This window comes from Pelmatolapia mariae, linkage group LG16_19 (genome assembly GCF_036321145.2).
Source record: "Pelmatolapia mariae isolate MD_Pm_ZW linkage group LG16_19, Pm_UMD_F_2, whole genome shotgun sequence".
In the NCBI taxonomy this organism is placed as follows: Eukaryota; Metazoa; Chordata; class Actinopteri; order Cichliformes; family Cichlidae; genus Pelmatolapia; species Pelmatolapia mariae.
Genome location: NC_086241.1, coordinates 69,084,519 through 69,112,024, shown reverse-complemented (window position 1 = coordinate 69,112,024; position 27,506 = coordinate 69,084,519). Strand labels below are relative to the sequence as shown.

The following is a 27,506-nucleotide window of genomic DNA, read 5'->3' as shown; positions in this document are numbered from 1 at the left end:
ACGGGGACAGCGAGTGCCTCTGGCAGAGAGGCAGAGCGAGATAGAAGGAGACAGAAATAGAGGAGAGAGAGGGATGAGGTCAGTGCACGGCTGGCTGGCTGACTGCTGATCTGTGGCACTGGGCTGGCAGAAGAGGCTCCTCAGGGAGCGAGCAGCTCCACACAGCCTCCGTCTACACCAACCCCCCGCCTCCGCCAGCCCTTCATCCCTTCAACCTCCAGCCGGGATGGAAGACGAGCCTGTGAGGGGAGAGACTTTTAGCACACAGTGGCACAAAGAGGTGAAAGAAGGCACGAAACGAGGAGCCGGAGCGACAAACGGCGCCGTGTAAAGGTCGAAAACAGAAAGAAACAGAATGAGGCGCAGGGATACAGGAACACGGCCTCTCCTTCGGTCGGGTCTTTAATGTTTTAGTCATGTCGCACCGAGCTGCTATTTTCACCCCCTCGACACATTTAGATCACGCCATGTGACTGCGTCGTTAGGAACGCGCTATTTCTGGACACAGATTCAACCCCCAGATCAGAAGGCAGCACAACGATGCTGCAGAGAGGAGCTGCTTTTAGGCCAGCCAGGTGTGAGCGTCACACCTGGCTGGCCTGATTGACAGACAGACCGACAGGTTTTCAGGATTCTAACTGTCGAAGCATAAATAATGTAAACGCTTCTATGCGACACGTAGAGGTGAAAGACCTGGCAGGACGCTGCTCTCAGACGCTGATAGTTTGGCTGCTCGGGTTAAACCTCCTCGTCACACGAGGTCTTTCATGTTGACTTTTGCATGTTCTCCTGAACAGGCTCCTCCCACTATCCAAAGACATGCGTGTCCGGTTAATTAAGAAGTTGCTGGGTAAAAAGAAGCTCCCTCAGCCGCCTCAGGATGTTACAGTACAACTCTGCATATATCCTGATCTGCTGTAGCTCTGGAAGAGGAACTCACACTGCAGAAACAACAACAGGACCTGCTGCTCCCTGTTCATTGGCTGTAACCCGCCCAGTCGTAGCTGCAGGCCCAGCTCTTATCACCACCCATGACCTAGCACGTAAAATCAGGATAAGCTGGTGTTTGAGGTGGTGAAGTCACCAGGTGGTGGTGCAGCCCACCTCCTGCCCTGCCCCTCCGTCCCATCCTCTGATAGTTTCAGGGTCATCTCTGTGCTGCTGCTTTCCCTGCATCCGAGATCTCAGAGCATCACTGCAAAAGGAAAACTACCATATTATAATTAAAGTCTAAACTTAGCTCCCTCCGTGTGTCATAGTTACGTTTATATATCATATTCTTCTGTATATTTCATGAGCTTCGTGATCAGCAACAATAAACAAGTCAAATAGAGCCGAATGAAGCACGTTTCTATTTCTGTGGTGATGGCAGTGCAGCAGGTTTAATTTCGACTGTATAATATTTCCCGATCATCACGTTTGCAGAGTTAAAATTGCTGCAGGAAACCTCTCTGCGGAGGCATCTTCAGGACGCAGACGAAACGTTAGAATCTGGAGGCCGATTCGACTTTCCTGGTGTTTGGACAGCTGAATTATTGGATCAGCGTGTCGATACGTGATTCGAGGTGCTGAGGAGGGTTTTTTATGGCTTTCTCTCGGCTACAGTTACACGAGGTTAATGTTACAGCCGTGCGTGGGAGTGTGAATGTGTGTGTGTGTTTGCTGCAGGGCGCAAAGCTGCTCCAAATGTCCATCTGTGGAGTTCACAATCCACCTGAGCCCACTCACACATGTGCAGCCCTCCTCCTCCCCCCACTCACACACACACACACACACACACACATATGCAGAAATCCACCTCAGAACCTCCAACGCTCGCTGCATACCTGCGCAGCTCGCCGAGTCTTTTTCTGGTTGCAGCTCCGTTCAGGCGCCATTTGCATAAAAACATCCCACCTTTTCTCGAGCTGTCACCTTGATGTCGCTGCGGCACGCAGTGTGATATCAACATAACAAGTTTTCTGACAAGGATCCAGAAACGCACATATACATATTTCACAACAGGTGTTAGGAGACATACGAGGGAAAGAAAAGACGAGCCCCAACACAGCGACGTATATGCGCAGCCATTCATGCGCCGCTCGTGTTTGCAGCTCGCTGTAGTCTCAGATTGTGTTTCAGTGTGTGCCGGCACGCCGAGCGCCAAGCTGATAATTACTGAAACGATCTCCACGTCGCCGGTGCGACTCTGGCACGATCTCCAATCAGATTCATTTGCAAGCGGCGCGTTAATCGCCCATTTCTTTTCTGAGATTCGGTGTGTTCGGTGTGCGACGCTCGTCGGGGATCGGTCGCAGCTTTACGGCTGCTGCGTTCACACCGAGCCTGCCGGCATCAGCTCCACGCACAGCTGAGCTTTTATAGGTCGGAGACTCGGAGGCCGCTTTCCTCTGGAGTTGGGGATTTTGTCTCGTTGCTGCTCTTTGATGAAGAAAGTTGTTTTATTCTTTGATGGGATTGTGTAACGTCCAAAATCACAGATTATTAATGACGTCATTATGATGGTCTCTCATTATTAATGAGATTTAAAGTAAACAGTACAGCGTGACAGCGTGCTTCAGGGTTTCTCCTCGCCGTTTGCACGTGCACGTGAGCAGTGCACGTCTATCATGTCTGAGTAAATATCCCCACATTAATACGGAGGATCAGAGCTGTCACAATCAAGATAAAGGAAGAATAAAAACATCTGATGCCATTTAATGCAAGGTAAATATTTAAAACAGACATCAGTCCAAACTGACATAAATCAGTATTTGTGATGTAATTGCTTCTTGTGTGATTTGTATTTAAATTATATTAATTTATTGTATTTGTTGTTACATTTATTTATTTTTTTCTTTTCTGATTAATTTTGGTTTGAATTATTTTCAGCGTTTCTCATTGTGACACAGGGTAAAAACAGGCTGCAGTTACTGTATTTTTAATAAGAATATATGTGCACTGCGTGCTGCGTTGGCTTGTTCTGACAGTTGTTGTGTTGAAAGTGTAACGTGACCACAATGAGGCACATCGTGAGACGTTCTGCTGTTAAATGACTGTAAAGTTGCAGCAGCTACATTTGCTTTGTTACCCACTCCTGTTCATACTGCTGTGATCTACAAACATATATAGTCTTTATAGCGCCATGCAAACCAACAGCTGACAGTCTGTGCTGTTTATTAATCAGTCACACCTTCTATTCTTCTTCTTGATGTTCTGGAACGACGGCACGAGATCAGCTTTGTTGCAATCCTTCTGTTTAACGCGTGCAGCTGTTGCAGGAATGCTACTCGATCAAACGTGTATTTAATGCATGTTTTTAAACATTGTAAACTCTGAAGACGATTAATCGCTGCAGAATTCCTGGTCGAGGAGGCTGAACCTGCAGAGTTCTCTCAGTCACGCAAACATTTTAAAATAACCGTCACAGCTCTGCTAAATGAGCGATTTCTACTTAATTATTCACAATCCTGTGAGGTTTTTCCGTTTCTGTATGTTGGCGTGCAGTTCTTATATACTGTAGTTTATACATATATGTTACAGCAGCTTTTCTCCACGTCTGCCAGTAATTAGTATTTAAAAACTACAATGCTGGTAAATCTAATAGCAGGACTGTACTGTAGTTTAACAGTATTTTTATTTAAACTGCATTTACAGTTTTCAATAAAATCAACAAATAAATGAATGCACTCAGTTTTATATGGAAAAATCAGTGGCAGCATTTCTTGTGTCTTACAGTAGACACGCAGTAAAAAGAGCAGGTGCAGTAATTTAATGTAATCTAACAGTAAATTTGACATAATTGGAGGCAGAGGTTCTTCTAACAGGAAATGCATCCAGCTCATGTGTATAAAAACAGGAAACATGTGAGTCACTCGCAGGTGTTAGTGACTAATAACAGCGATGAAGCGGCCTTGCTGTCTTATACGTGCAGTGAATCCTGCAGACTTGGGGTGGAGGGCGCAGCCCGCCGCCGTCCCCCTCAGAGGATGCTCTCTGGCTTTGGGGGAGCCGTTTTTAAATTACCGTGTGATTCATTCAAATCGAAACAAATTCTGCTTCGTGTAGCCCGACGCCTTCGAATCCCACACTGGAAATGCGGAGCTGATTTGAGCAGAGAGCGAGGGGACCGTTTCTATCCCGTCCTATTAGGGGCTGCTATTTTTGGTGCCACAGGATACCCGGTGACTGTGTAGAGCCTTGTCAGTGACGAATGTGTTTGTGTGAGAAACAGGGGTGGGGTGCCTTCCCACAGGAGGATGTGTGTGTGTGTGTTGGTGGAGATGGATGGAATTGGGGGGATATTCAGTGTTTTTCTGTCTCGCCTGCAGCGCTGTGTGTGTGATGGCGAGAGAGGCAGATAGAGAGACGGCATGTGTGAACGGTGACGGGGTGTCCGCTCGCTCTCTCTCTGCCTCTCTCCCCTGCGGTGATTCGGTGTGTGCGTGCCCATTAGCTTGCCCGAGCGAGTGTATAGCTCTGAATATTTTGTGTGTGCTGCCATGCTTCGGTGCCTGTGCTGAGATACAGCGCGCCTTACTGGGAGTACCTTTGTGTGGGAGTGTGTGCGTGCACGCGCTACGCCTGCTGTCATCCTGGGGTAAAGCCTCAGGACATATAGGGTCATGTGACAGACAGCCCTATCTATCTGCAGACTGCATCATTGGTATTCTGGGTAGACGCTGGCAGTCAGGCAGGGGGTGGGAGGGCAGAGGAAGGATGGAGAGAGGGTAGAAGATGGGAAAAAACAGAAGAGAACAATAGAGCTCATCAGTGCATTGAGACCAGGGTGCAATCAAACGCGCACAAACACGTTGATTTAGTCCACGTGTTTGTATACCTGCAACGCTGAGGCGAGCGCGCTCATCCTGCTCTCGCACTGCATCCTTATCAATCAGTCCCGGAGATCCGATACGACTGAGGAGAAGCAGCGAAGGTTGGAAAATGCCACACAAAAGGAGCTGCTTCATTAGCCGTGCCGGAGAGCTTCGGCCCGGCATCGGGTTCGCATAGCTTCAGGTTAAACTCCCCTCTGACCAGATAAATGATCGCTAACCTTCAAAGAAATCATTTCACTGCACGATCGTGCAAACGGGGTCTTCACAGTGATCTTTGTGACCGTGTACTGAGGAAAGATCATATAAATTGTCCCTGTAAACAAGCATTCAGCCTCCAATGACAGGCAGACACATGCAGCTCGCCCACCGCGGCCCGGCGTCTAACATCGTTCAGATTTCTGAGCACAAAGTGCAGCTAGGAAGATATTCCTATCGATCAATCTGGACCATTGTTGTAGAAAATGTGACATTACTAAATAAAAATGGATCACATTTAATGTTAAAGTGCACAGAAGACACAAACCTCAAAGCTGTGAATGTGGGCAACACGGGCAGGTGTAGCACAGCTTCATGAACTGATCGGGACGCTTCGTTACACTTTATACTGCAGGTGTTGCTGAGTGTTCATGGAAAAAGTATTGCTATAAGTAAAAGCAGATGTTATGTTTGCAGGAAATCGATGATAATTGGTCATAAAATGTAACCAAATAATGCATTTGTGTCTGATGCCACCAACACGTCAGCGTGACGCCGAGGTCTCCTCTGGCCATGTGACTCTTTGTCATCCAGTATTTGACCTGCAGGCAGATCAACATACTGTAATGATGTAGCTGATAAAGGCAGGTATGTTTGAGTGTCATCAGCGTAGAAGTGTACGGCAGCATCACAGAAAACTGAGCTTTAAATAGATGCTAAACTACAGCTTTGAAGTATAAGTAACAAATTTTAATCCCACAGAGTCAAACAATAATAATGTGTTACTTTTAGCACCAGTGGCTTGATGCATGGCGATATAACTGCCTGTTTAGGACACTGACTGATGGTTATGACTGTAAATCTCATCTGATTTAGATCTTTGTGTTCATCTTGTTTTCATTAACTGGAGGTTTAGCACTGAAAGCTGCTCCGTTATTGTCAAGCCCTTTCTTTACCCTGCACATGTAATAAATGAAGATTTGGAGTGACCGATGCACCACTGCCCAAGGACACCTCCTGCATAAATTAATGGGCTGAAACATTAGTGATAGCGTGCAGTTCTTAAGTCTGAAACAAACCACTGTAAGGCTGAGTCACTGAGCTTTAAGAAGAGACATCACACCTGGACGTTTGGACCTGCTGGTGTCCCGGGCCGATGGCTGCTTAGAAAGACTGAGAAACTGCAAATATAAGATGTACACGGGACCTAACAGTGAACACATCAGATGGGAGCCTGCAGACAGCCAGAGCCTGTTCCTTCTTCTTAAGTGGGAGTGGGCTTTGATTGCATTTCATCCAATTTGATATGGAGCCCAATAACAGCATGCATGTTGGCTGATTAAGAAGAAGGAAGGCAGCACGGAAATGCCAAAGAAACGCTGAAGGTACTCGGCATCATGTCTGAGTAAAGCTCGTCCTAACTGTGAAATGTGTCACCGAGGAAGACTAACCAGATAATGGAGCCATCCTGAAAAACGTTTATGGATCTGGAACTTATCATGAAGTGTTTTTGAGGAATGATGTCGGCTGGGTTTCTGGCTGGATGAGACAGCAGCCTGGGCTTTTTGTCAGGCAGACGTCTAAATGTAATCTGCTGATTAAGCTCCAATCACACGGACCTTGGGACCTATCAGGGACCACCAGCAGCTCTGTGGGGTCAAATGCAGATTTAGATTTGCTGGGTGAGGACCAGTGAATGTTTGTGAGGGGTTAGCAAGCAGTTGCTGCTGATGCACAGCGGCTCACGGACGTGTCACGGCTCGTTCTCTAACTGCAACGTCTCGTCGTTGGGTGGGAGCGCTCCGTTGTTCTTCGTGCCACCTGTGATGTGCGGGCGGTTTCATTTTTCCTTTGAGGCCATTTAGTTTGACCCAGGAAAAGACAACTAGCTGCAGTCATCAACTTGTCCCCAATCTCTCAGCAGTTAGTTGGCGAATGAGGTTTTCATGCAATACCTGATTGCAACAGTTTCACCTAGCAACCTGCACCGAGCTCCCCACACGGTCGACTGATCTGTGGTTTGCATCAGAGGGCAGCCGTGTGTCTGCAGACGTTATGGGTCGTTAATGCTTTGTGATTATTTTGCTTTCGCACGTGTAACAGACGTCGTCGAGCCCCGGGGACGCGGGGAGAGTCTCCGCCTCTCTGCCGGTGTGAACGCTGCTGTTTTCTATAGGCGGAGGCGCCGCTCAGCCTCCTGTTTTCCTCCGGCTATTTCAAGTCTCCCTCCTCGACCTTGGTGTTCTATAGCTGCCGGGGATGAGAGATGGTGTTAACACTTCTAAAGGCGTAAATCACCTCTCCCTCTCTCTCCCTCCATCACTGCTATGTTGTTCTCGCCGCTCGCTGTCTGTGCTGAGAGGTGATTGGAGTCTTCCCAGTCCGATAATAGGCCGCTATACGCGCTCCCTCTCTGCTTTTTTCTAACAGCCACAGAGAAGAAGAGAAAGAGAGGAGACTCATCAAGTAATTAAGGCCCTGGCTCTCCCTTGGAAATTAAAGGAATGGCCCTTTGCTCTCCTCTCTCTCTCCCTCTCTCACTCGTCCTGCTGGGCTGATTGCTGTCTGGCTTCTTTCCTCACCTGAGTATTTCGCTCTCTCTCCCAGGCAGCCAGCCCATATTGCATTGTGCTGGTGATTACCCCACTGTGGGTAATTGCGGCGGCTGTTCGCCCGATGTTATTTCCCCCACTCTGCGCCCTTACAGGGGAGGCGCCTCCCCAGAGAAGGAGGATGGAGGAGTGCACTTTTAGCTGCGTGTGTGCATTTGTGTCTTTTTAGGAGGGGTGCAGCTAATAACGAGCACGGCGCGTGTGTTGCTGCGTTGCTTTATTTTCCTCCCAGACTGCCGGCGTGGACGCCGCGTGGCTCGCCGCCTGTGTTTGCGAAGCCTCGGCAGGTCAGGCGCGCGGTCAGTTCCATCTCTGGCGTCCTTGAAGAGAAAAGTGGGTCAGAAAACTGCTTTTACCTTGGCGTGCTCTTCCTCTTTGATAGGTGCAGGGAAGTCATAAAGAGCCAGTCCACTTCACTGCCTGACAGCTCCTCTCACCCTTGAACCTCGGAGTCTCCGCCGGCACCGCTGTGTCCAAAGATATTTTGTGGGAGAGATTCAGACCGACAGGCAGATTCATTTTTTAGCTGTTGTAGCAGGAGATCAGCCAACAGTTCCAATCAGATATGTGCTGATTTGATGCAGGTGAGTCTGTGTTTCTCTGCCTGTGCGCCTGGTGTGAGAGGCCCGCAGCCTCACAGCCTCAATAAGATTAGAGAGGAGAGGGGAGGCGGGGGGCGGCGGTGGAAGGAGCTCGCTCCTGCGCTCTGCTTTAACAAGGACATTTCTGTAATAGTCCGACAGCCTCTGGTATGATCCTGGAGGTGTCGGCTATTTCCACAATCATTGTTTTTGCTGCGAGTTGACTGCATTCATGCATTGATATGCATTCATATGTAAACGAATATGCTGCGTGATGCTGTTTTAATTTTTTCGGTGTATCCGATGAAGCAGAATTTTACTTTCAGGTGAATATAAAATGAACAGTTTCAGCTTCAGGCCCTCACAGTTCGCGAGGCCGGCGTGTTATTTTCCCGTGCAACGAAAAAATCTCAAGGATGAAAAAAACGTTTAAAGATGATCCCGGTACCACTGCTCTGAGCCCACGTGGTGATTCGAACCCCGAGAGTTTACCCAGAATGCACTTCTTAAAGTTTTCTCCATTGAATAATCAGAAATGTGAGTTTGGCTTTAGAGCTTTTAAGCTTAAATGTGTTTCCACAGACTTGAGTGGATTTCTGTGGTTCTCAGTGACGACGGCTCAAAATTCCCCCAAAAACCAAAAATGTGATGCAACACATGAAAATTTCATCTTTTTTATTTTCTATGAGTTTGTAACTTGAACTGCGTCTGAATTTTTGTGCTGTGATGATAAAGACTCATAAAGTCATACAATCAATAAGAGGGCAGATTTCATTGGCTGTCAGGCCAGGCCACACCCCCATTGCTGGATGAAATAGTGAATTAGTCCTGCTCACTAAACGACAGTTTTCAGAGCTCGTTTGGAGCAACATGGGTCTGCTCTGGTTTGATTGTCGCTGCTCGCCTGTTTTCATGGACTTTGACCAGCTTTTCCCACCTCTGTGTACTCGGAGGGTCTCTGAAAATATTCACATTATGAAGGTTAAATATCGCATAGCAACAATCAGCTGATTGGTTGATTTTACGTGGGGTGACAGGATATGAGAAGGTGTGATGAAAAAGTTTGAGACAAATGTGTACCGGTGTCGTCCTTGCTGCTCTTCACCTGCAGGAGGATTTGTTGGGGAAACGCTGTAATATTAAAGCGGGCTGGATGCAGGGTCGCAGGATTTGTTGGTTTGTGCTGTATCAATGTTTTGACAGTGTGGTCAGTGTAATGCCTCGCTGGGATTTAGAGGGTTTGGATGGTTTAGTTTGGGGATATAGTGGATCAGGTCTTTTTTTACACCGAGAACCTTTTGAATTACTAACCTCTGTGCTGTCGGGGCATGAAGGGAGGGAGGGGGAGCTCCTGCAGACGCTCCGGAGGTGGATCTGCTCTCTGCACAGCCGGATGAGCAAACGGCGCCGACGTGGCGTTAGAAGGTTCGGGTGCCTTTCAGTCAGAGAGGAGATGCGTGCTGCTGGTTTTATCCTCGTGTGTTTGCGGTCCATTGATTTCCAGCGAGCGGCGTGAAGAAGAGAAAAGGCGCCAGCTGGCTTCATTATCAGACCGATCCCATCTCCAATAAACACATATTTGTACGCAGGCATACGTTAATTCCACTTCTCATCACCGAGTTATCTCGCCCTCTGCATGCACGCCATCGCTCCCCTCTCTCACCTTTCTCTGAAGAAGCTCGTGTCTGCACTGCTTTTGGGGGGATGTAAATATTTTATTCCTGTGGATCCTCATAAAGTATTGAATTAGATTTTTTTAAAAAGGCAGGTCATAAAAGGCTCTTATTTTCACTTGTGAGACATAAAATTCTACATTGTTTTCATTTGCGTGTTACGTGTGCGTTTAACCTGCAGGTTAGAGACACGCTGCGGGGATGGTTTGCCTTCTGCAGTAATGACTAAGGGGTGATCTGTTTTCTAGCTCCACATTTGTATGGTTACACTCTCTTAGAAAGGCTTTGCATGAGTCACAGTTCATAATAAGCCTTCTTTATTTCATAGCCGCTCCCTTCATTCTGTATGAAACAAGCCCGTGTAGCTCCTCCTCCTTTAAGCCAGCTTCTTTTGGATTGGCTGTCCTACAGTGGCTCTGAACAGCAGGTGGGTGGGGTTTGTAAGTCTCTGACATCACAGAGCTCCAAGAATAGAAAAAACGGTGATAAACTGAGTGTTTAGAGCAGGCTGCTGCCTGAGCTTTGGGCTCACAGCGATTACTGAGTTCATTATTAGAAACTATACAAAGAGATAAATCGCCTCTCTGTGACCGAGCTGGAGAATTTAAATAGAAAAGCAGCAGAGATTGGAAGCTGGTATATGGAAAACCTCGATATAGTGCCATGTTTTATTTAGCTTCTCATTGACTGGTGATCGCACAGCTTCTCCACACTTACAGTTGGTGTATAGTTCAAACATCACTGTTCAAGGCGATTATTCATAAATGATAAAACAGCGGCTCAGATCGAACAGCATGCACTGCTCGATTTGCTGTTTTTCTTCTTTAGAAATCATAAATAACGATGGACTCGACTCCAGGACGGAAAAGTGACGCTAACACTGACGCTAACACAGAAGTGCGTTCTTTCTCGTGTCCAGCAGGGGGCGACACCTCGCCTCGTGGAAAGAGGTCTGACTGTGTAGAAGGTTATTAGAAAGCGATCCGACAGGAAGTGTTGGAATTCTGCAACAAGCCAGAAGAGTGATTACCCTGTGCAGAGCCCGAATCCTGATTGGTTAAAAATGATTCGTTTGGTAAGGCGATGATTGATCAGCTGCTGTTCTTATTTCCACATTTGTTTGTGTCGCTGGGTCGACGGACGTTTCTGGTTATCTCCGTTTTTGTTCACGCACATAAAGAACCGCTGGCTCTGCGAGTTAGCGGGTTTGCTCGCGTCTTCCTGTCTTCAGCCTGGATAAACCTAAACAGGAAGAAGCTGCTGTGTTCCTGAGCATTACGCTTGTTTCACAGCTAGCTGCTAGCCCATACTGATACCCCACCACATCCCAGAATGCAAAGCGTACGTGGCTACGCGAAGGCGTTTAGCCCAAACTTGTAATGTACACCTGGTAGTTCACATCAATCCCATTCTCAGCATGAACAAACAGCTTTGGAGTTGTGAGGATGTGATCACATCGTCACAGCAGCTACGACAGCTCGATAAAAGAATAAATGCAGAGGCAGAAACAGTTAAACTGATGGAGTCGATTAGCTAAACATGACACAACGGTGAGTTTTCATCTAAAATGAAGGCAGGTAACTGTCCTCGTCCTTCATGGCATAAAGCCTACTGAAATGGACACATATGAGTGAAGAAGTCAGAACAGAACAGAGTAGAGTAGAGTAGAAATATCCTTTATTTTCCCTCACTGGTGAAATTCAGGTGTTCCAGCAGCAGAGAGACAGACAAGAAGAATATAAAATAAAAAACAAGAACAAGAAGGCAAAAGACAAAATTACTGTAAAGTTATTGAAAATATAAACTCAGACTCAAAGACACGTGCAGCTCAGTAACATCATTTCTTTAAAGAAATAACTGCAGAGATGTAAACAACTTATTGTGTTTAATAAAGATTATCTCTGTTTTTGACTCATAATTTTGGAACATTTCTTCATATCGTGGTGATAAAAAGCAGCGTCAGATCCTCCATCACCCACCGCGGGACGTGTGACCGACAGGAGGCGGTTACAGTCTTACCTGCGACTCTGAGGAGCAGAGCTTCTGTTATCTAAAGCAGCAAAGATGAAGAATCAGGACACACATGGCTGAGGATGCATCTGCAGCCTGAGTCCTTCTTCATCTCCTCTGTGTGTGTGTGTGTGTGTGTGCGTGTGTGCGTGTGTGCGTGTGCATGTGTGTGTGTGCGTGTGTGTGTGTGTGTGTGTGTGTGCGTGTGCGTGTGCGTGCGTGTGTGTGTGTGTGTGTGTGTGTCCGAGGCAGCGAGGAGAATAGAGGATATGGAACATAGAGGAAGAAACAGAGAGAGATTTCATCTCCTCTCAGCCTGTATACATATCGAGAATGTAGGTCAGGCAGCCCCAGTCGCTCTCAGAGGCTGTGAGTGTGTGTGTGTGTGTGTGTGTGTGTGTGTGCGTGCGCGTGCTTACACATCACATGAATAAAGCATGTGTCTCTGCTGTAATATGTGCTTATATGTGTGTGTGTTTCTGTGTGACTGGTGTGATTTCTTTGGGTGTGATGTGTGTAGTTTGTGTCACAGCCCATTTCCCATACTGCAGTGTACATCACCATACAATAGGGTATCATTACAGTGAGTGAGTGAGAGTGTGTGTGTGTGTGTGTGTGTGTGTGCGCGCAGCCAGTCTTCCAGCCTATTTACAGTGTGTACTGTGGCTTTGATAGATATAGAAGCCTAGAAAAGGGCAGGCATGGTCTCTTCTTTTTCTCTGAGGAATACACACACACACACACACACACACACACACACACACACACACACACACACACACACACACAGTCTAACAGTCCTTGGTCATATATTCTTCCTTTGTAACAAAGGAGGGGAACAAGAATAGCTGTGTGCACATCCCAGTGTGCGACTGTGTGATTGTGTAAGAGTGTGTGTGTGTGTGTGTTCCCATTCGAGCTGAAGGCCGATTCCTCCTTCGCTTTGCTGCCTGTCGCTGTCCTTGTGCTGAAATGTGCAGATTAGCAAACCGACTGCATGACCGGAACAACATCGACACCACCAACAGCCGCGCTGCATCGCTTTCTGCTGCAGATACACGCCTTTGTCTGTCTTCTTTTCTCACACGCACACGCGTGCACACACACACACACACACACACTTCGTGCTGATGAGGAGTCACAGAGCTGTGATTTGTCATCAGCCTCCACATGAAGACCTTCATCAGAGGACAGACCCATCACTTGTACTCTGATTATAAAGACCCAGGAGTGTGTGTGTGTGTGTGTGTGTTTGGGTATTTTATGGGGTAAAAGGAGGAGAAATTTATTTGAAATCATTCACAAAACTTGATGAATTTGTCCACAGCTAGGAGGCACTACATGAAACTTGTGATTACTCACGTTAAGCTTGATGAAACTACCTGCAGTTCCTCTGACGTCCACCGGAGGCTCCACCAGCCAGTCCGTGCCCACAGACTCTCATGTTAAACTAAACATGTTTACAGCCTGATACAGAAACTGCTTTTGGTGCCTGTTTACATTTTATTAAAATGTAAAGCTTGCATTATTGGGGGCGTGGCCTCTTTGACTGACAGGTGGATGGTGACACAGGCAGCTGTAGCAGCTAGCTGCCTGCTGACTGTTTGTGCTGTTGGAGCATTTGGGACCATTTTTAATGACATCATCTGAAAATAACATGGCTGCTGTGAGATTAAGATAAGTTCTGGGATTTTATGTGGATGTTACCGAGCAGTGATGAGCAGGTGTCTGAGCACGCTGGATCCTGCAGGATCTGGATCTGGGTTAGTTTGTGATATTTGCTTGAGGACTCTGAGAATCTTTCCCAGTATGTATTTATGGACGTATGTCACCAAAGCTCATTGGTAAACATTCCAGGAAGTTGAGCCAAGGTCCAACTTCTTGACCAAACTTGCTAGCCAGCAGAGCTGGCTGTGTGGATGTTGGTTATTTGCTGCCCTCTCCAGATGTTTGAGTCCAGAGGTTTACTCTGTCCTGTGACTGCTGCTGACCTCAAATACAGGAGCTGAACTGCTGTAGTTATTAATATTATTGCAAGTAAAGATGAACACAGACGAATTTTTCCAAACCCGTTTAACAGAGAGATGCTAAAATAATAAAACATGAAACTTTTGAATGATGATGTGAAGATAATGTCAGAATGTTTAAACAGAAACGGAAACTTTGGGTGAGACCTGATTATTACTGATGTTTCTGTGCAGCTTTTTCAAACCTGACGCTGTAGATTTACTCCAAACCGTGCAGCAGCAGATTAACGACCTCGTGCTGTGGTTGGATCATCTCAGACCTTCTCTTGGCTAAAGTCACCTCCATTTTTGGCGTCTTCAGCCCATCAGGGACCCGCCGCCTGAACTTTTACTGAGAACAGTCTTCGTGTGCTAATGCCTTTATATTAGCCTGACCGCTGCTCAGAGGCTAGCATCCTGTAGCACGTTACACGTCCGACCCTCCAAACGTCGCAGGCGTTCAGTTTTTTGTCTTTGTTTACGTCCAGAATTCAAGCAGAAGCTGAAATGTTTCAGTAATTTCCTGCTAAGCTCTCGTAAATCTTTTAACTCATAAATACGGAGATAATTTCATCGAAGCTGAAAGAACTGAGAGTTTGTTTCATTTGGACTCACAAATGTTTCATGAAGTCGAACTGACGAGGTCTGTAAAAGTCGGTTGTTTCACAGCGTTTGTCTCGTTGTCCGGCTGCACACTCATGACTGTAGACAGGAATAAACATGTGCGAGAAAATTAATTTACAGTTTGAACTTTTTTTACATTTTCACTGGATGCTACTTTTCTTAGATTAAAACATTTTTGCACAGTCGTCCGACAGACGCCTAAAAAGGTGCTCAGAAACAGGAAGCAAACGGCACGATTGATTCTTTTACCTCTCGAGCTGCTGTTTTATCTGCAGGTTTTACATTTCTCGCAGCCACCCACGTCCGAATTCGCTCCGACTTTGTTTTATTCCCACGTTTTCTGAATGAAATGCCCCGGAGGCTGTAATCAAATACGAACCGGCAGCCTCTGACGCGTTTTTTTCATGAAACAAAGGCAGCGGGGCCGCGCTCGTAAAATGAAAATATAGTTTGAGTGTCCCATTGTTTCACATTAGGGTTTCCTGTTAATAGCCACTTTCAAAGTTGTTTGTGCGATCCCCTTACAGCCCCCACCCACGCTGCCTCCGCACGCACCATTCAAACTACAAAGAAGAAGCGCTGCAAAGAAAGTGGAAAGCAGAGGTGTGTGTGTGTGTGTGTGTGTGTGTGTGTGTGTGTGTGTGTGTGTGTGGATGGGGGGTAGAAAGAGACCCCCTGCTGGTTCAAAGTAAAGTCCGCTTAAGCACCAGCACTCCTTTTACATAACGCAGACACACTCGGTGTACGGCTGTTAGTCCTCAGGGAGCAGCTATTGTTTGGATTCACTCTGCTTTCAGCGTGTGTGTGTGTGTCTGTGTCTGTGTGTGTGTGTGTGTCTGTGTGTGTGTGTGTGTCTGTGTGTGTGTGTGTGTCTGTGTCTGTGTGTGTGTGTGTGTGTGTGTGTGTGTGTGTGTCTGTGTCTGTGTGTGTGTGTGTGTGTGTGTCTGTGTGTGTGTGTGTGTCTGTGTGTGTGTGTGTGTGTGTCTGTGTCTGTGTGTGTGTGTGTGTGTGTGTCTGTGTGTGTGTGTGTGTCTGTGTGTGTGTCTGTGTGTCTGTGTGTGTGTGTGTGTGTGTGTCTGTGTCTGTGTGTGTGTGTGTGTGTGTGTGTGTGTGTGTGTCTGTGTGTGTGTGTGTGTGTGTGTCTGTGTGTGTGTGTGTTATGGCCGTCTGCTGCGCTCCCTATGGGGGCCTTCACTCTATACACCATCGACACCTCATCTGTTCTCCTTCCATACGTTTTCTCAATTAGCTGCAGCGGATGGAGGAGCATTGACAGGCGGAGGGAGGGTTGACATGTTCTCTCACACCTCCGTCTCCTCCGTCTTCTTCCCTTTCTCCATCTCGGGTCATTTTTTTTCCGTTGACAGAGCGGGGACCCCCCTCTCTGCCTCCTCTTCCTCCAGCTCAGCAGAGGATGGAGAGCCGAGGAGAGAAATCATGGAGGCAGGCACGGATCATTAGCTATATTTGTCCCCACTTCCTGCAGCAGATGATAGATCTAGCTAATTACCCCATGTTGCCAAGCCTATCGCACACGACAAGCGGCCGTCGTTATGGCGGAAATCAGCGTTGGCTTTGGCGCGCGCCGCATAGCTGACGCTATATGACTATTCATGAGCCCGGAGTCAAAGGAGGAGAGGAAATTTCAGATCCTGTCACGGCTCTGTGTGTGAATGTGATTGTTCTGGGAATGATTTTAATGATGCGTGTTCTCCTTCCTCCCTCTGTGCAGAAAATGAGTTTGGAGGAGACGTGGTGAGCCGCTCCTCCCTCGCCGAACGTCAGAAGGTCACGCTGGAAGCAGAGGTCGGGGCCAACGAGCTGTGTCACGCCCACAACGCTTCAGGTACAGCGCGTCTGCAGGATCATTTCCATTCATGTTGGTTTTCCTCCTGAAATCATGGCAACAATGAGCTTTTATGACTCTTTGTACTGATTTCTGATTTATTTATTTCCTCACACAAAAATGTGTCGGCAAAACCAAACTGCAGGTTTTGGAGCTTCAGCTTCGATCGTTGCCTGGATATAAAAAGCAGATTCAGCGATCACGTCGTCATCCAATAAAAGCTTCAGCCGAGCATTTAGGAACCAGATTTTTTTATTTTAATTTATCAGCTTATCGATCACCTGCTCTGAATCCTGTCCTGCTTCCTGGGAAAGCACCTGAGACCATAAAGTCAGCAGGAAAGTGAGCAGGAAGCTTATTTTCCATACAGTCAGACTTCTTTTGCAGCCAGAGGAGTCGCCCCCTGCAGGACAGCAGAAAGAACTGCACAGGTACATTTTAGTGCTAGTGTTAGCTTATATCTGCACCCTGTTGCATAGGTGTGGTCAACTCTGGCTCCACCAAAGCAGCAGAAACATCGCACAAACATGTCCTGGTGGCGTGTCCATCCTTTATGGCTAAGTCTGAACTCTCGTGCAGGGTCAGGTGACTATAGAAGCCCAGATGTTTACAGCTGCTTTTATGTTTAGTAACGATCAAGCGAGCGAGGCTCAAAGATGGAATGTTTTCCAAGCGTCACGGACGGCGAGGCTGAATAAAATCAGAGTTTTATGAAGGATAAAACATGAGACCCGATTAGGCGTTAAAGAAATCGGGTTAGTTTCACATCCATACCGTTACAGCGCGCTGTCATCGGCGGACCAGCTCATAAATTGTTTTATTATATTCCGATCGCAGCATTTCAGCACCCTGCACAGCTGCTGTCACCCACCAAAACCATTTTCATTCCTAGTTAGGAATCACTCCCCAGATTTCAGCCTCACACACACACACACACACACACACACACACACACACACACCGAGCGCCCACTCAGATGCTATCTCGGCGGCCCTTCACACTAATTCAGATGCACTTAGCGTCGGTTTGGCACACGTGTTTACTGCCACTGGATGATGCACGGCGTAAATACCTATTTGCAGTGAAATTCGATAATGCCAGCGCGGTTTTGGTGGCTCCCCCCTGCTGCTACGCTGCACGGAATATCAATGTGTGTGTGTGTGTCTGTGTGTGTGTCTGTGTGTGTGAGGGTGGGGTTGGGCGCCATATGCCTGAAACGCATTCTCCCAAAACTTCAAGGGTAAAACAAAGGGAAGCAATGACGATGTGAACTGTTGTGACAGATGTCTGAGCCCCACCCCCTCCTCCCCCCTCCTCCCCCCTCCCCCATCACCACCTAAATCATAAACACACACATACAAAATGCTTGTTCTGTGTCTCTGTGCGTATTCCAATGCTAACCTCGTTTCTCCTCCCTCAAACCTTTTTTTCTATTTTTTGATGCATTTTATTTTTGCATTGATCTCGACTCTGATCAATGCTGCTGCTGTTTCCAATATGTGAGCTGAATTAAGAGTCTCGCTCCCGTTCACGACCTGGCTTCATGTGTTTGTGCAGCCCAGGCTAAAATTCATGGATGCAAATCACAGAACACGTGAAGAACTTCCGAATAAGGACGCGCTAAAAGGATTGTGCTCGGTTTGGATTCTACCAAATAAACCCGCGAGGTCGTCATGCGTGAAATGAAGAGTGAATTACTCCGTTAGCTTCATTAACATTAAGGTTGTGCATCAAAACTCTCAGCCTCTCTGAACTGGACTCATTCTGCTGCTTCCAGCTCCGTGGTTTCATCCCTGAGCAGCTTTGCATGATTCACTCCTCGTAATAATCCTTCTTTAACCGCCTCACCTCATCCTCTCTCTGAAACTGCTTTAGCTCCTCCCCCTTTAAAACATTTTATTCTGATTGGCACTCTGTCACAAACAAACAGAAGGTAGGTGTGGCTTCTGTGTCTGGGATGACCATGTAAGGGCCATCTCTGTGACATCATGAAGATCCTGGAGAATAGAAAACAGTGATAGTCTGAGCTGTGGCTCGCAGCACTGCTGAACACGTGTTTGTCATGTTTGCACGAACACGCGCGCTCATCAGAGGGTTCATCTAGGCGCCACTGAGTCCTACACCAGTCTGAAACGTGATTGGCTGACTGCAACATTAATGTTCAAGCTGAGATTATGTGTTTCTGTTTTTTTTTTAACTGGCTAACAAACATTTGTGGCTGTTATCCAACTTCAGACTAAATTCTGCTGAAACTTTTATAATAATTCCTGTAATTTTAACGGATTACTGTTGAGCCCTGTGAAACCTGATGAAGCCGTTTATTGTTGTCAGTGTAGAAAAATAAAAAAACTCTGATTTGGGTGACGCTTATCTTTGCTGTTAAACTTTAATGGCCTGTAATAACTTTGTTTTTGAAAAATATCATTTTAGTTTTGATGTCTTGATGCAAACGTCACCAAACATAGTGCACACCATGACTGGGTGACTCTGAAGGTTACTCATATTTTAGATTTAACATATTGTTTTATTATTTTGTAATGGATGAAGCGTACAAACTGAGGGGGGTGGGGGGGCCACTAACCTTCTTCCAAACAGGACATGAATCAGCGGTTGCCCGGTGATGTCAGGGACTGATTGCAAGTATCCGAGCAACCTTGGCCAAGGTCACCTGCTGGGATGCAACCTGTCTGCAAACAGTCTCAGTCTGACTGATGGAGGTTTCTCACAGCCTCATTAATAATCACAGACTCTGGTTTTGTTCTTATATAAAAGCAAAGTTGCTGCGAGGCTGTTTCAGGCCTGTGAGCTTCTGGAGTCTGATTGAAACAGTTGATGTGAGTTTCTGTGGATGTAGACGGCAACAGATTTGTGATTCTTGGTGATTTTTATCACAAACAGCACGTTTCCACTTCGTTCAGTCACACACTGATGGCTGAGAGTCTTATTCCTGTTTCATGGATGTGTTAAAGCACCAAACTGCTTCAAAGACAACAGGATCAAACGTTTGTTGGTTACAGTTGTTTGTCTCCAGCTGCCGTCCCCTCGTGTCTCCGGTCCAAAGACGACTAAGTCCTGCTTTGAATCACAGTTCTTACTTTGAAAACGATGAACGATGAGTTTATGAAAAAAAAGGAAAATTCATTAAGTTAAACATTTACCGGAAGTTCAGTGGACAGTTTTCATTTTGACACACAATCAGTTAGTTGGGTTAAATCTGCTTGCTGTGCAGAAACAATCAAACGTGCAGAGTTTTCTCATTGTTCGAGGTGTTTTCTTAACTAAGCAGTGTGAACTTTTGGAGCAGGGATCAGCGTGACTCAGTGGTCATTCATCTGGGCCTTTAATGCCATTGATCCCAGCTCTAATTGAGACACAGACAGAGAAGGAGTGGGCCTCCAACTAATCCTCAATAAGCAGGCTAACCTTCATTACAGCCGTGACATTTTCCCATGGGATGCTAAGAGAGAGAAAAAGCCAGACGGAATACGCATGACTCGCCAACATATGGCGAGCTGCAGAGGCGTGCACGCTTCCCAGGTCCAAGTCTCTCGAGGAAGCTCGAGGGAAGTAAACGATGAGGCTTCCCGGATCCGCTCGTGTTCGGCGGCGACTCGGGCCTCGCTTCAAACCCTCAGAGAGAGTCTGACGGCGTCAGATAGGCTCTGTTAGTATGCATGTGTGTGCATTTAAACAAGCCGGGCTCACACTTTAGTCCACAGCTCGTATCTCCTCTGCACGCATGGAAAGGCCAGCCCTGTCGCCGTCGCTTACAAATCAGTTCGCAGGATGTTGGAGGCAGCTGAGAGATTTGGAGACATTTTTAAAGGTGCTTTATGTTGCAGGGCCTCCCGACTGAACCGCACGTGCTGACGTGTGTCGGACTAACATCCTGCTGGAAGCTGCTATCTCCGCTGATGAAGTGAAGCGAAAACCGTGAAGAATAATCCAAAGTCCAAAGTTTCAAACTAAATCAAATTCTTGTGGCCACGCAGCAATGTTTGTCCCACCCATGATACCGCTGGGGCTCATGTATGTCAGACCTGCACATCCCTCTGAGGCAGGTTTATCCTCTCAACGAGCCGTCATAAATCCCAACACCTCGGAGCGTCTCTGCTTTATTTCCAGATGTCCCTAAATATTCATGCCTGCCTGCCAGGTTTGGGCTGTGACGGAGGCCCTGTTTGGATGTCTCTTTTTATTAAACGTGATTTATTAACACCACACTTACTTTACTGTAGAGCCCCTCAGCTCTAATGGTGTGTTTCTTTACGAACGCCCATAAATGTTTCGACGGGAGAAAAATAAAATGATGAAAAGCGAGGATACCTCGTAAATCTTATTAGTGCAGTAAGGAGGGACCGGCTGAGCGTGTGTTGTTGGTGTGTGTGAGAGTGGGAGATTAAAATGAGACTAAAATGCCCAGTGCTCTTCTGTTTTATCAAAGCTTCTCTGGAACAACGAGCAGCAGCGATGCTATCGCTCCAACATGTGTAATCCACCTCAGACTGGATGAAAAGTCACCTTGTGGGTTTTTATACCTCATGTCGGCTCTTTCAGGGCGGATGCTGCAGTATCTGCGCCTTTCATGGAGACGTAAAAGTCTTTCTTCCTTCATGTGCTGGCTGTGTGCTCGCATGGCTCGTGTTAATAATTAGATGATTCCCAACAATCACTTCAAATCAGCAGGAGGAGCTGCTAATGGTGCGGACAGGAAGTGCTTTTATTGTGAAGCTCAGTGTTTTGGTATTGGTTTCAGTGATCCAAGTAAAATATTCTGTCCTGACAGAACTGCTAATTCGTCAGCTTTCATACGTTGTGGCTACGTAGCAAAGACTGCTGCAGCCTCTGTGAGGGCACCCATGAAGTCCTGTTTCTGTTCGTTTTATGGACGTGACAACACGTGGACGAGAAGGTGGCAAGCTACGCTATTACGCTCCTGGTTACCGGGCCGTATCCATGGACTGTGTGAATGCAACCAGGCAGAAAACTTCCAGGATAGAAAAAATCCAATCCATCCATCCATCTTCTTCCACTTATCCGGGGCCGGGTCGTGGGGGCAGCAGCCTAAGCAGAGAGACCAGACCTCCCTCTTCCCAGCCACCTCCTCCAGCTTGTCTGGGGGAACACCAAGGCGTTCCCAGGCCAGCCGAGAGACATAATCTCCCCAGCATGGCCTGGGTCTGTCCCGGGGCCTCCTCCCGGTGGGACATGCTGGGAGCACCTCACCCAGGAGGCCCTCAGGAGGCATCCTCGTCAGATGCCCGAACCACCTCAACTGGCTCCTTTCGGTGTGGAGGAGCAGCGGCTCTACTCTGAGCCCCTCCTGGATGGATGAGCTCCTCACCCCACTTTGAGGGAGAGGCCGGCCAAAATAAAGAAATAAAACCTGCAGTTCCTCTAACGCCCACCAGGGGCTCCAGCAATGATGGGAGTCCTCATAGACTCCCATGTTAAACTGGCCTGATACACAAACTGTTTCCTTCTTCAGGACAGCTGTACACACTGTGTGACCAGGAAATACTGTTCTTCAGCCCCACTAGGGCTGGGTATCGTCACTGATTTCTAGAATTGATTCGATCCGATTCGATTTGAATCGGGAAAATTTTGCCTCAGACAGTCAGAAATATTATAATTCAGATCATGCATCAGTACACATCTATATTTTTATATCTATAAAAAGAAAGCTGACACTGTGAGACTTTATCAGAGGTGTGAGCATCACAGCAGATGCCTTTGTGTCAAAGTAACTGAGGATAAAACACAGAAAAACATGAAGGTGATTTTCCTGGTCTGGGTTTTTATAGCAGATGACCCTAAAAATATTGTGCAGTCAAAAACGACGTGAAGCAGAGCAAAGTTACAGAGGTTTGATTACAGACACAGCTAAGCATTTTGCGATTTTGCATAATTTTAAAAAGTTTGAAATGAGGCTTTGTTGTCGGAAGTAAAAGGAGAAAAAAAAACAGCGGGCGACAGCGTAGACTGGTGGGTAATAAGTAGGGGTGGGTTTTGATTATCGATTTAGAGAGAGACAGAGAGATCTGCAGGAAGTGTGATTTTTATCGTGGTGGAAGTAAAACAGCAAAAGTCATAGGAAATTCGTGACGATGTTTATGTGAAGCGAAATGTGAAGCGTAGTTTGGATCGTCATTGGCTGCTGGTTCAGTAAAAATTGTTTTAAGAGAGATCAAACCTGCAGCTTCAGAATCTAGCAGAAAAAAGACGTAAACACAAAGCGCCCACCGACGCTTCAAAATCAGCGAGCTGTCGGCTTTCAGCCCTGACGGCGTGTCCGTGTCCGCGTACGTGCCGTCGGGTGAGAAAGGCGACAGCTCGCTGATTCTGATGCGTCGGCGGGTCCGCGTTTTGTGTTTACGTCTTTGTGCAGAATCCGTTTATTTGCTCTCATTTACTGTTTTAGCTGTTTGGTGGTCGTAGAAATGTTGTGAGGTTTAATCAGAGATTCTGGCGTTTTGAGCAAAATAAAATTATATTTAAAAATCAATTCAGGATTTTAATGAATCGATATCACGTTATCCGAGCCAGAACTGATTTTAATCGATAATCAAAACCCAGCCCTAAGCCCCACAGCAGGGCTCCATGTGAAAGTAAGGTGGAATATTTATCCCAGTAAATGAAGAGCCGGTCTGATGTTTGATGAGGTCAATAAATCTGTAACATGACTGATTGAACAGTCACATGTTTATGAATAAAAGCTGGCAGATGGAGGATAAAGAGTGACCATGAAGCTTTTTTGGAGTCAGCCCACAAACTCCGTCATCTGTTGTGGTCAGACTTTGGAAATTAATGCGGTTCCCAAAGAGTTTCTGAGGAAAAGCGAAGCACAGCATTGGCGTTACACCCGTGGGTTTGGCTGTTTGTCCGCATGCCTTCATGAGGTTTTTAGGTCTCTGTTACCCAGTGCAGGGCTTTACGACAACTCGAATCTTACTGAAGGATTTTAATCATTTACACAAATGCTGCCGTCAGTCGTCTCGTGAAATGTTCTTTCCAATGTCGGGTGTGAATTGAAATGTTTGACAAGCTGCAGAAAAGTCCCGAGCACCTGAGCGAACATGGATCCAAATGAAAGCTAATTTTGCGACGTGTCTGTTGTGTGTTTAACAGCTTGTTTGTGCCTCTCTGCAGATGGAGGTGGATGCAGATGATAAGCGCCATCGCACACGCTCCAAAGGTATCCGCACACACACGCACATGCACGCACACACCATTCAGGGTGACCTTCACTCCCCCAACACAAACACACACAGCGCACACACGCTACTGCACAAATCCCAGACTGTCACACTCGAGTTGGCTTTTCTCGCGGCTCTCTGCTCCTCTATCGCTCGTTTTATATCTGACAGAAACAGAAGTCCACATTTTAAGAGCTTTGTTCAAAATGAAATATCTACCGCAGCGATATCCACTCCTACGACACCCTGCGAAGTGAAAACAGGTTATTGAACTTTATTTAAACCAAAGAAACGGCAGCTGTCAGCGACTCTCCTTTGGAACATCTCAGTAAATCCGAACCGAGGCTCGGTCCACTCTGTCTGAAACATCTAAGATGCTACATTCATACTTTATCCCCTCCAACTCTGAGTGGCCGACATCTTTGACCAGACGAGGATGAAAGTGGTGACCGCTGCTCCTCCATCACGAGGATCAAGCAGCTTGTCAGCCGTGTGATTGAAGTTCAGGCGAAACCAAAGATGTGTCACTGAGATCATCGTTCCCTTCATTTAGACAGAATTATTTAAACAGAGAGCATCTGCAGTATAACATGGGACTGACCTTTGACCTTTGTTTGCTAATCCCAGTGATGTTTAAGCCCGTATCCTTCTACAGCTCTCATCTGTGAAACTAGTCCCAGCTGTGTAATGCCCACTCAGGCTGTGCGTATCAGTTAAAGCTGTTAGAAGACCAGCATTAAAAAAATTACTTTTGGCAATCAGTGACATACAAATCATCTCAAACTGACGTCTAACAGTCCTGCAGGTCATACACACACAGCAACGAGTCTGCTGCTTGGGTCAAGGGTCATGTCTGTGCACCAAAGGACAGGATCCCAAACATCAAAATAGAATAGAATAGCACTTTATTGCCAGTGTTCATGTACAAGGAAATTATGTGAACTTGGTGACTTCGAGTTCAGGTCTTTAGACTTGTGTTTTTAGGAATAATTCATTTTATTATTATTGTTGTTGTTGTTGTTGTTTTTGTTGTGGTTGTTACTTTCAGAGCTTCCATCATCTACATGCTTTTTGTCCCATGAAATTAAAGTGAAGTGTTCCAACAAACCAGAGATACATTATATCTAAATTGTTCTCATTGCGATGGCTCAGATTTCGCAATGTTACTTTTTTCCTTTCAACATATTTATTTGTTAAATTATGATCACTCATGACACTTAAACATTTTGCACTTTTTAAAATCACAGATGTTAAATATAAATAATCGAACCAATTTCCAAAATTCCTTGCAGAGTTTTGTTTTCATTGAAGTTTAAAGATCATTTCTTATCGTCACACCAAACGTTTCTGCTCCAGCTGCCTTTGAACGCAGCAAAATAAACGTGTATCGTCTGCAAACATGACAGCGTTTTACTTTTTACTAGCATAAAACCCAAATGTGTATATATCATATCATATAAAAATATCATATAAAAATAAAATACTGCCACAGAGAAATTACAAATATATGAAATTGGTTTTATTTTAAAAACTGTGGATCAGCTCCTTTGCCTTCTTATATATGACTCTTATATTATAAAGTATATTGAATTTTTTACAAGCCCCTTTGGTCTTTATAATCCTGAGTTTCCACATATTTGTCACCATGTTGAGATTTTTCCTGCAATAATTCTTTCAATTTTAACATCATAGATTTGAATCAATTTCTTTTCAGTTTCCAAACATTGTAATTGTAGTTATTTAGATTTAGAGACAGTTTATTAACGTTAAAGTGAGCGCGGTCGTCTGACAGTAGTTTTAATGTTTATCTTAAAAGCTTTGTTATTATTAGTTTCAGTTTTTTTGGTTTATTAAATATGATATAATATTTATCAGTTTTAGAACGGGTGTTAAATTTCAGTGTGAAGTCCACTGACTCACAGTCATGTAGTCGTCCTGGTCTTAATACGTATATGAAAGTGACAACTTTGTGACACTGCATCGTTTCCATGTTGTTGATCCAAACGACTCATTCAGATGACAGTAAGAAGCTGCAGACAGATCACACACACGTCCTCAGACAGTGTAGATGATGAATATACGTGTGTATTCAGTGACGTTCCCTCCTGTCTCCGAGTGTTTCCCTGATGATGTCACAGTAAACTGATGCAGAGTCACAGTCGTGGCCGTTCAGGCGGATTTCACATGTTTCATAATCTCTCTGTGTTTCTCTTCCAGTGCCTGTGGATCCTGCATTAACAGAGCTTTTCAGGTCAGTGGGAATGAACACACACACACACACACACACACACACACACACCTGCCTGTTTTCCATGATGATCCCATTCTCGGGATTCTTTCTTTATTCCTGCCTCTCTGCTCCTCACTTGCGTCCCTTCCTTTGGATATCCTCTGATAACAGCAGAACAAAAACATGCACCACTTTCTTTTTCCAACTCCCCCCCACATGAATATTAAATAAGAGGATTTCTTGTCTGTTTTTGTCTCATGTTCTCAATGTTATTTCGATGATAGTCAATTATCAATGTATTAAGCATTCAGCACAGTTCCTTCTCTCTTTCTACGCCTACAGCCCTAAAAGTTCTCGCTGGGTGAGTGGAGTGGGTGGAAGGTAGAACTTTATTCTCTTTGTCACTGGAAAAGTTTCCTCCCAGAACAGTTTTAGGAAGTGCCGTCATTTCTAAAACCATCCACTGTGTCAGGAACTACTACAAGATACTAATTAGCTTAATTTACCTGCTTTAAGTAAGGTAACGTGACTGGAGCCACATTTAAGCTGTTAAAGCTCCGTGTTGGGAAGTGCTGCTAGAAAAATAAAATGTTTTTGGATAGGATTGTAAAAAACATCTTGTTTGCATGTAAAATGTTTGAACTTTATATTTACACGATGTATATTACTTTATTGTCATCTGCACCTGACAGTCTCCAGACTAACATCAGGCATGTTATGAAAGGGCTGTGCATCCAGGTTTAAACAATTATCACCCTGTTAATCTGAAATAAACTCTTAGCTGAAAATGTTTGGCTGATATTAATATCTTAGGTGAAACTCAGTCTGACGTTCGACTGGGTCATGGTACCAACAGCTATGTTGGTAACAAATCACAATATTAATGGACCAGAAGAATAATTGTGTTGTTATATTTGTGGATCTATCCGAGTCTGGTTTGGTTGTGTCGAGCTGCTGTTAGGCAGACTCGGTGATGCTGCTGGAAGCTTCAGAGTTTCAGAGGAGTCCACCATGGTTCAGTTTCTGGCCAAGTTTAATTTGCACTATCATTAATAACATATGTAGCAAAGAATATGTTTACAGCTAAAGTGCACCTTTATGCAGATGACACCATACTTTACTCAGCTGGCTGTACGGAGAGTCAAGCTTTTCATTCAGCCTAGCGAGACAGCAGCACAAACCTGTTTGTTTGTACAAAGCTACCTGTGAAGTGTCCTTACACCTTCAAACAGCTGCTGTGATTTATGCTAATCACAGTCGGCTCTTGTTGGGTACCCGGGACTTTCTCTGAACCTTTTCTTATTTTGAACCTTTGCATAACCTTTGGACCTTTCTGGTCACCAATAAGCTCTCTAAAGTTGGAGGCTTTTGTCTCTCAGGGAGAGTTGAGAGCTTTTATAAAGTATTATGTTATTCATGTTTTATATGATTTAATGTTGTGCCTTCATGGCCAGGTCTCCCTTGAAAAACAGGACTTCCTGGTTTAAATAAGGTTTAATAAATAAATAAATTATAATAGGCATCATGGTTAACTAGTAAATTAAACTTTGCCTAAGTGTTGTTGTTTTTTCTCTTAAACTTAAATATATTTACTAACAATGTGCTCATTACAGCAAATTATTTCACTCCCATAAGGTGGTAAGTGACGCTAACTGGCTTTAAAGGGCAATTTAAAGTAGGCAACCACGTGTATTGCCCCCTTGTGGCCATTAAAAG

The 27,506-nt window shown here is 45.6% G+C and overlaps 1 protein-coding gene across 7 annotated transcripts in view; it reads left to right on the top strand.

The window, feature by feature from the left end:
- myt1lb (myelin transcription factor 1-like, b) overlaps positions 1 to 27,506 on the top strand; it is a 109,267-nt gene that overhangs the window by 18,390 nt on the left and 63,371 nt on the right. For 6 of the 7 annotated variants that reach the window (XM_063496814.1, XM_063496818.1, XM_063496819.1 and 3 more), the window contains exons 2-4: positions 16,251 to 16,364; positions 23,514 to 23,559; positions 25,778 to 25,811. In XM_063496814.1, the coding sequence (XP_063352884.1) occupies positions 23,514 to 23,559; positions 25,778 to 25,811 (80 nt within the window). In that variant the 5' untranslated portion in view covers positions 16,251 to 16,364. Of the gene's footprint in view, positions 1 to 2,565; positions 2,707 to 16,250; positions 16,365 to 23,513; positions 23,560 to 25,777; positions 25,812 to 27,506 lie in introns of those variants that run through there. The other variant, XM_063496815.1, reaches the window with a different exon arrangement.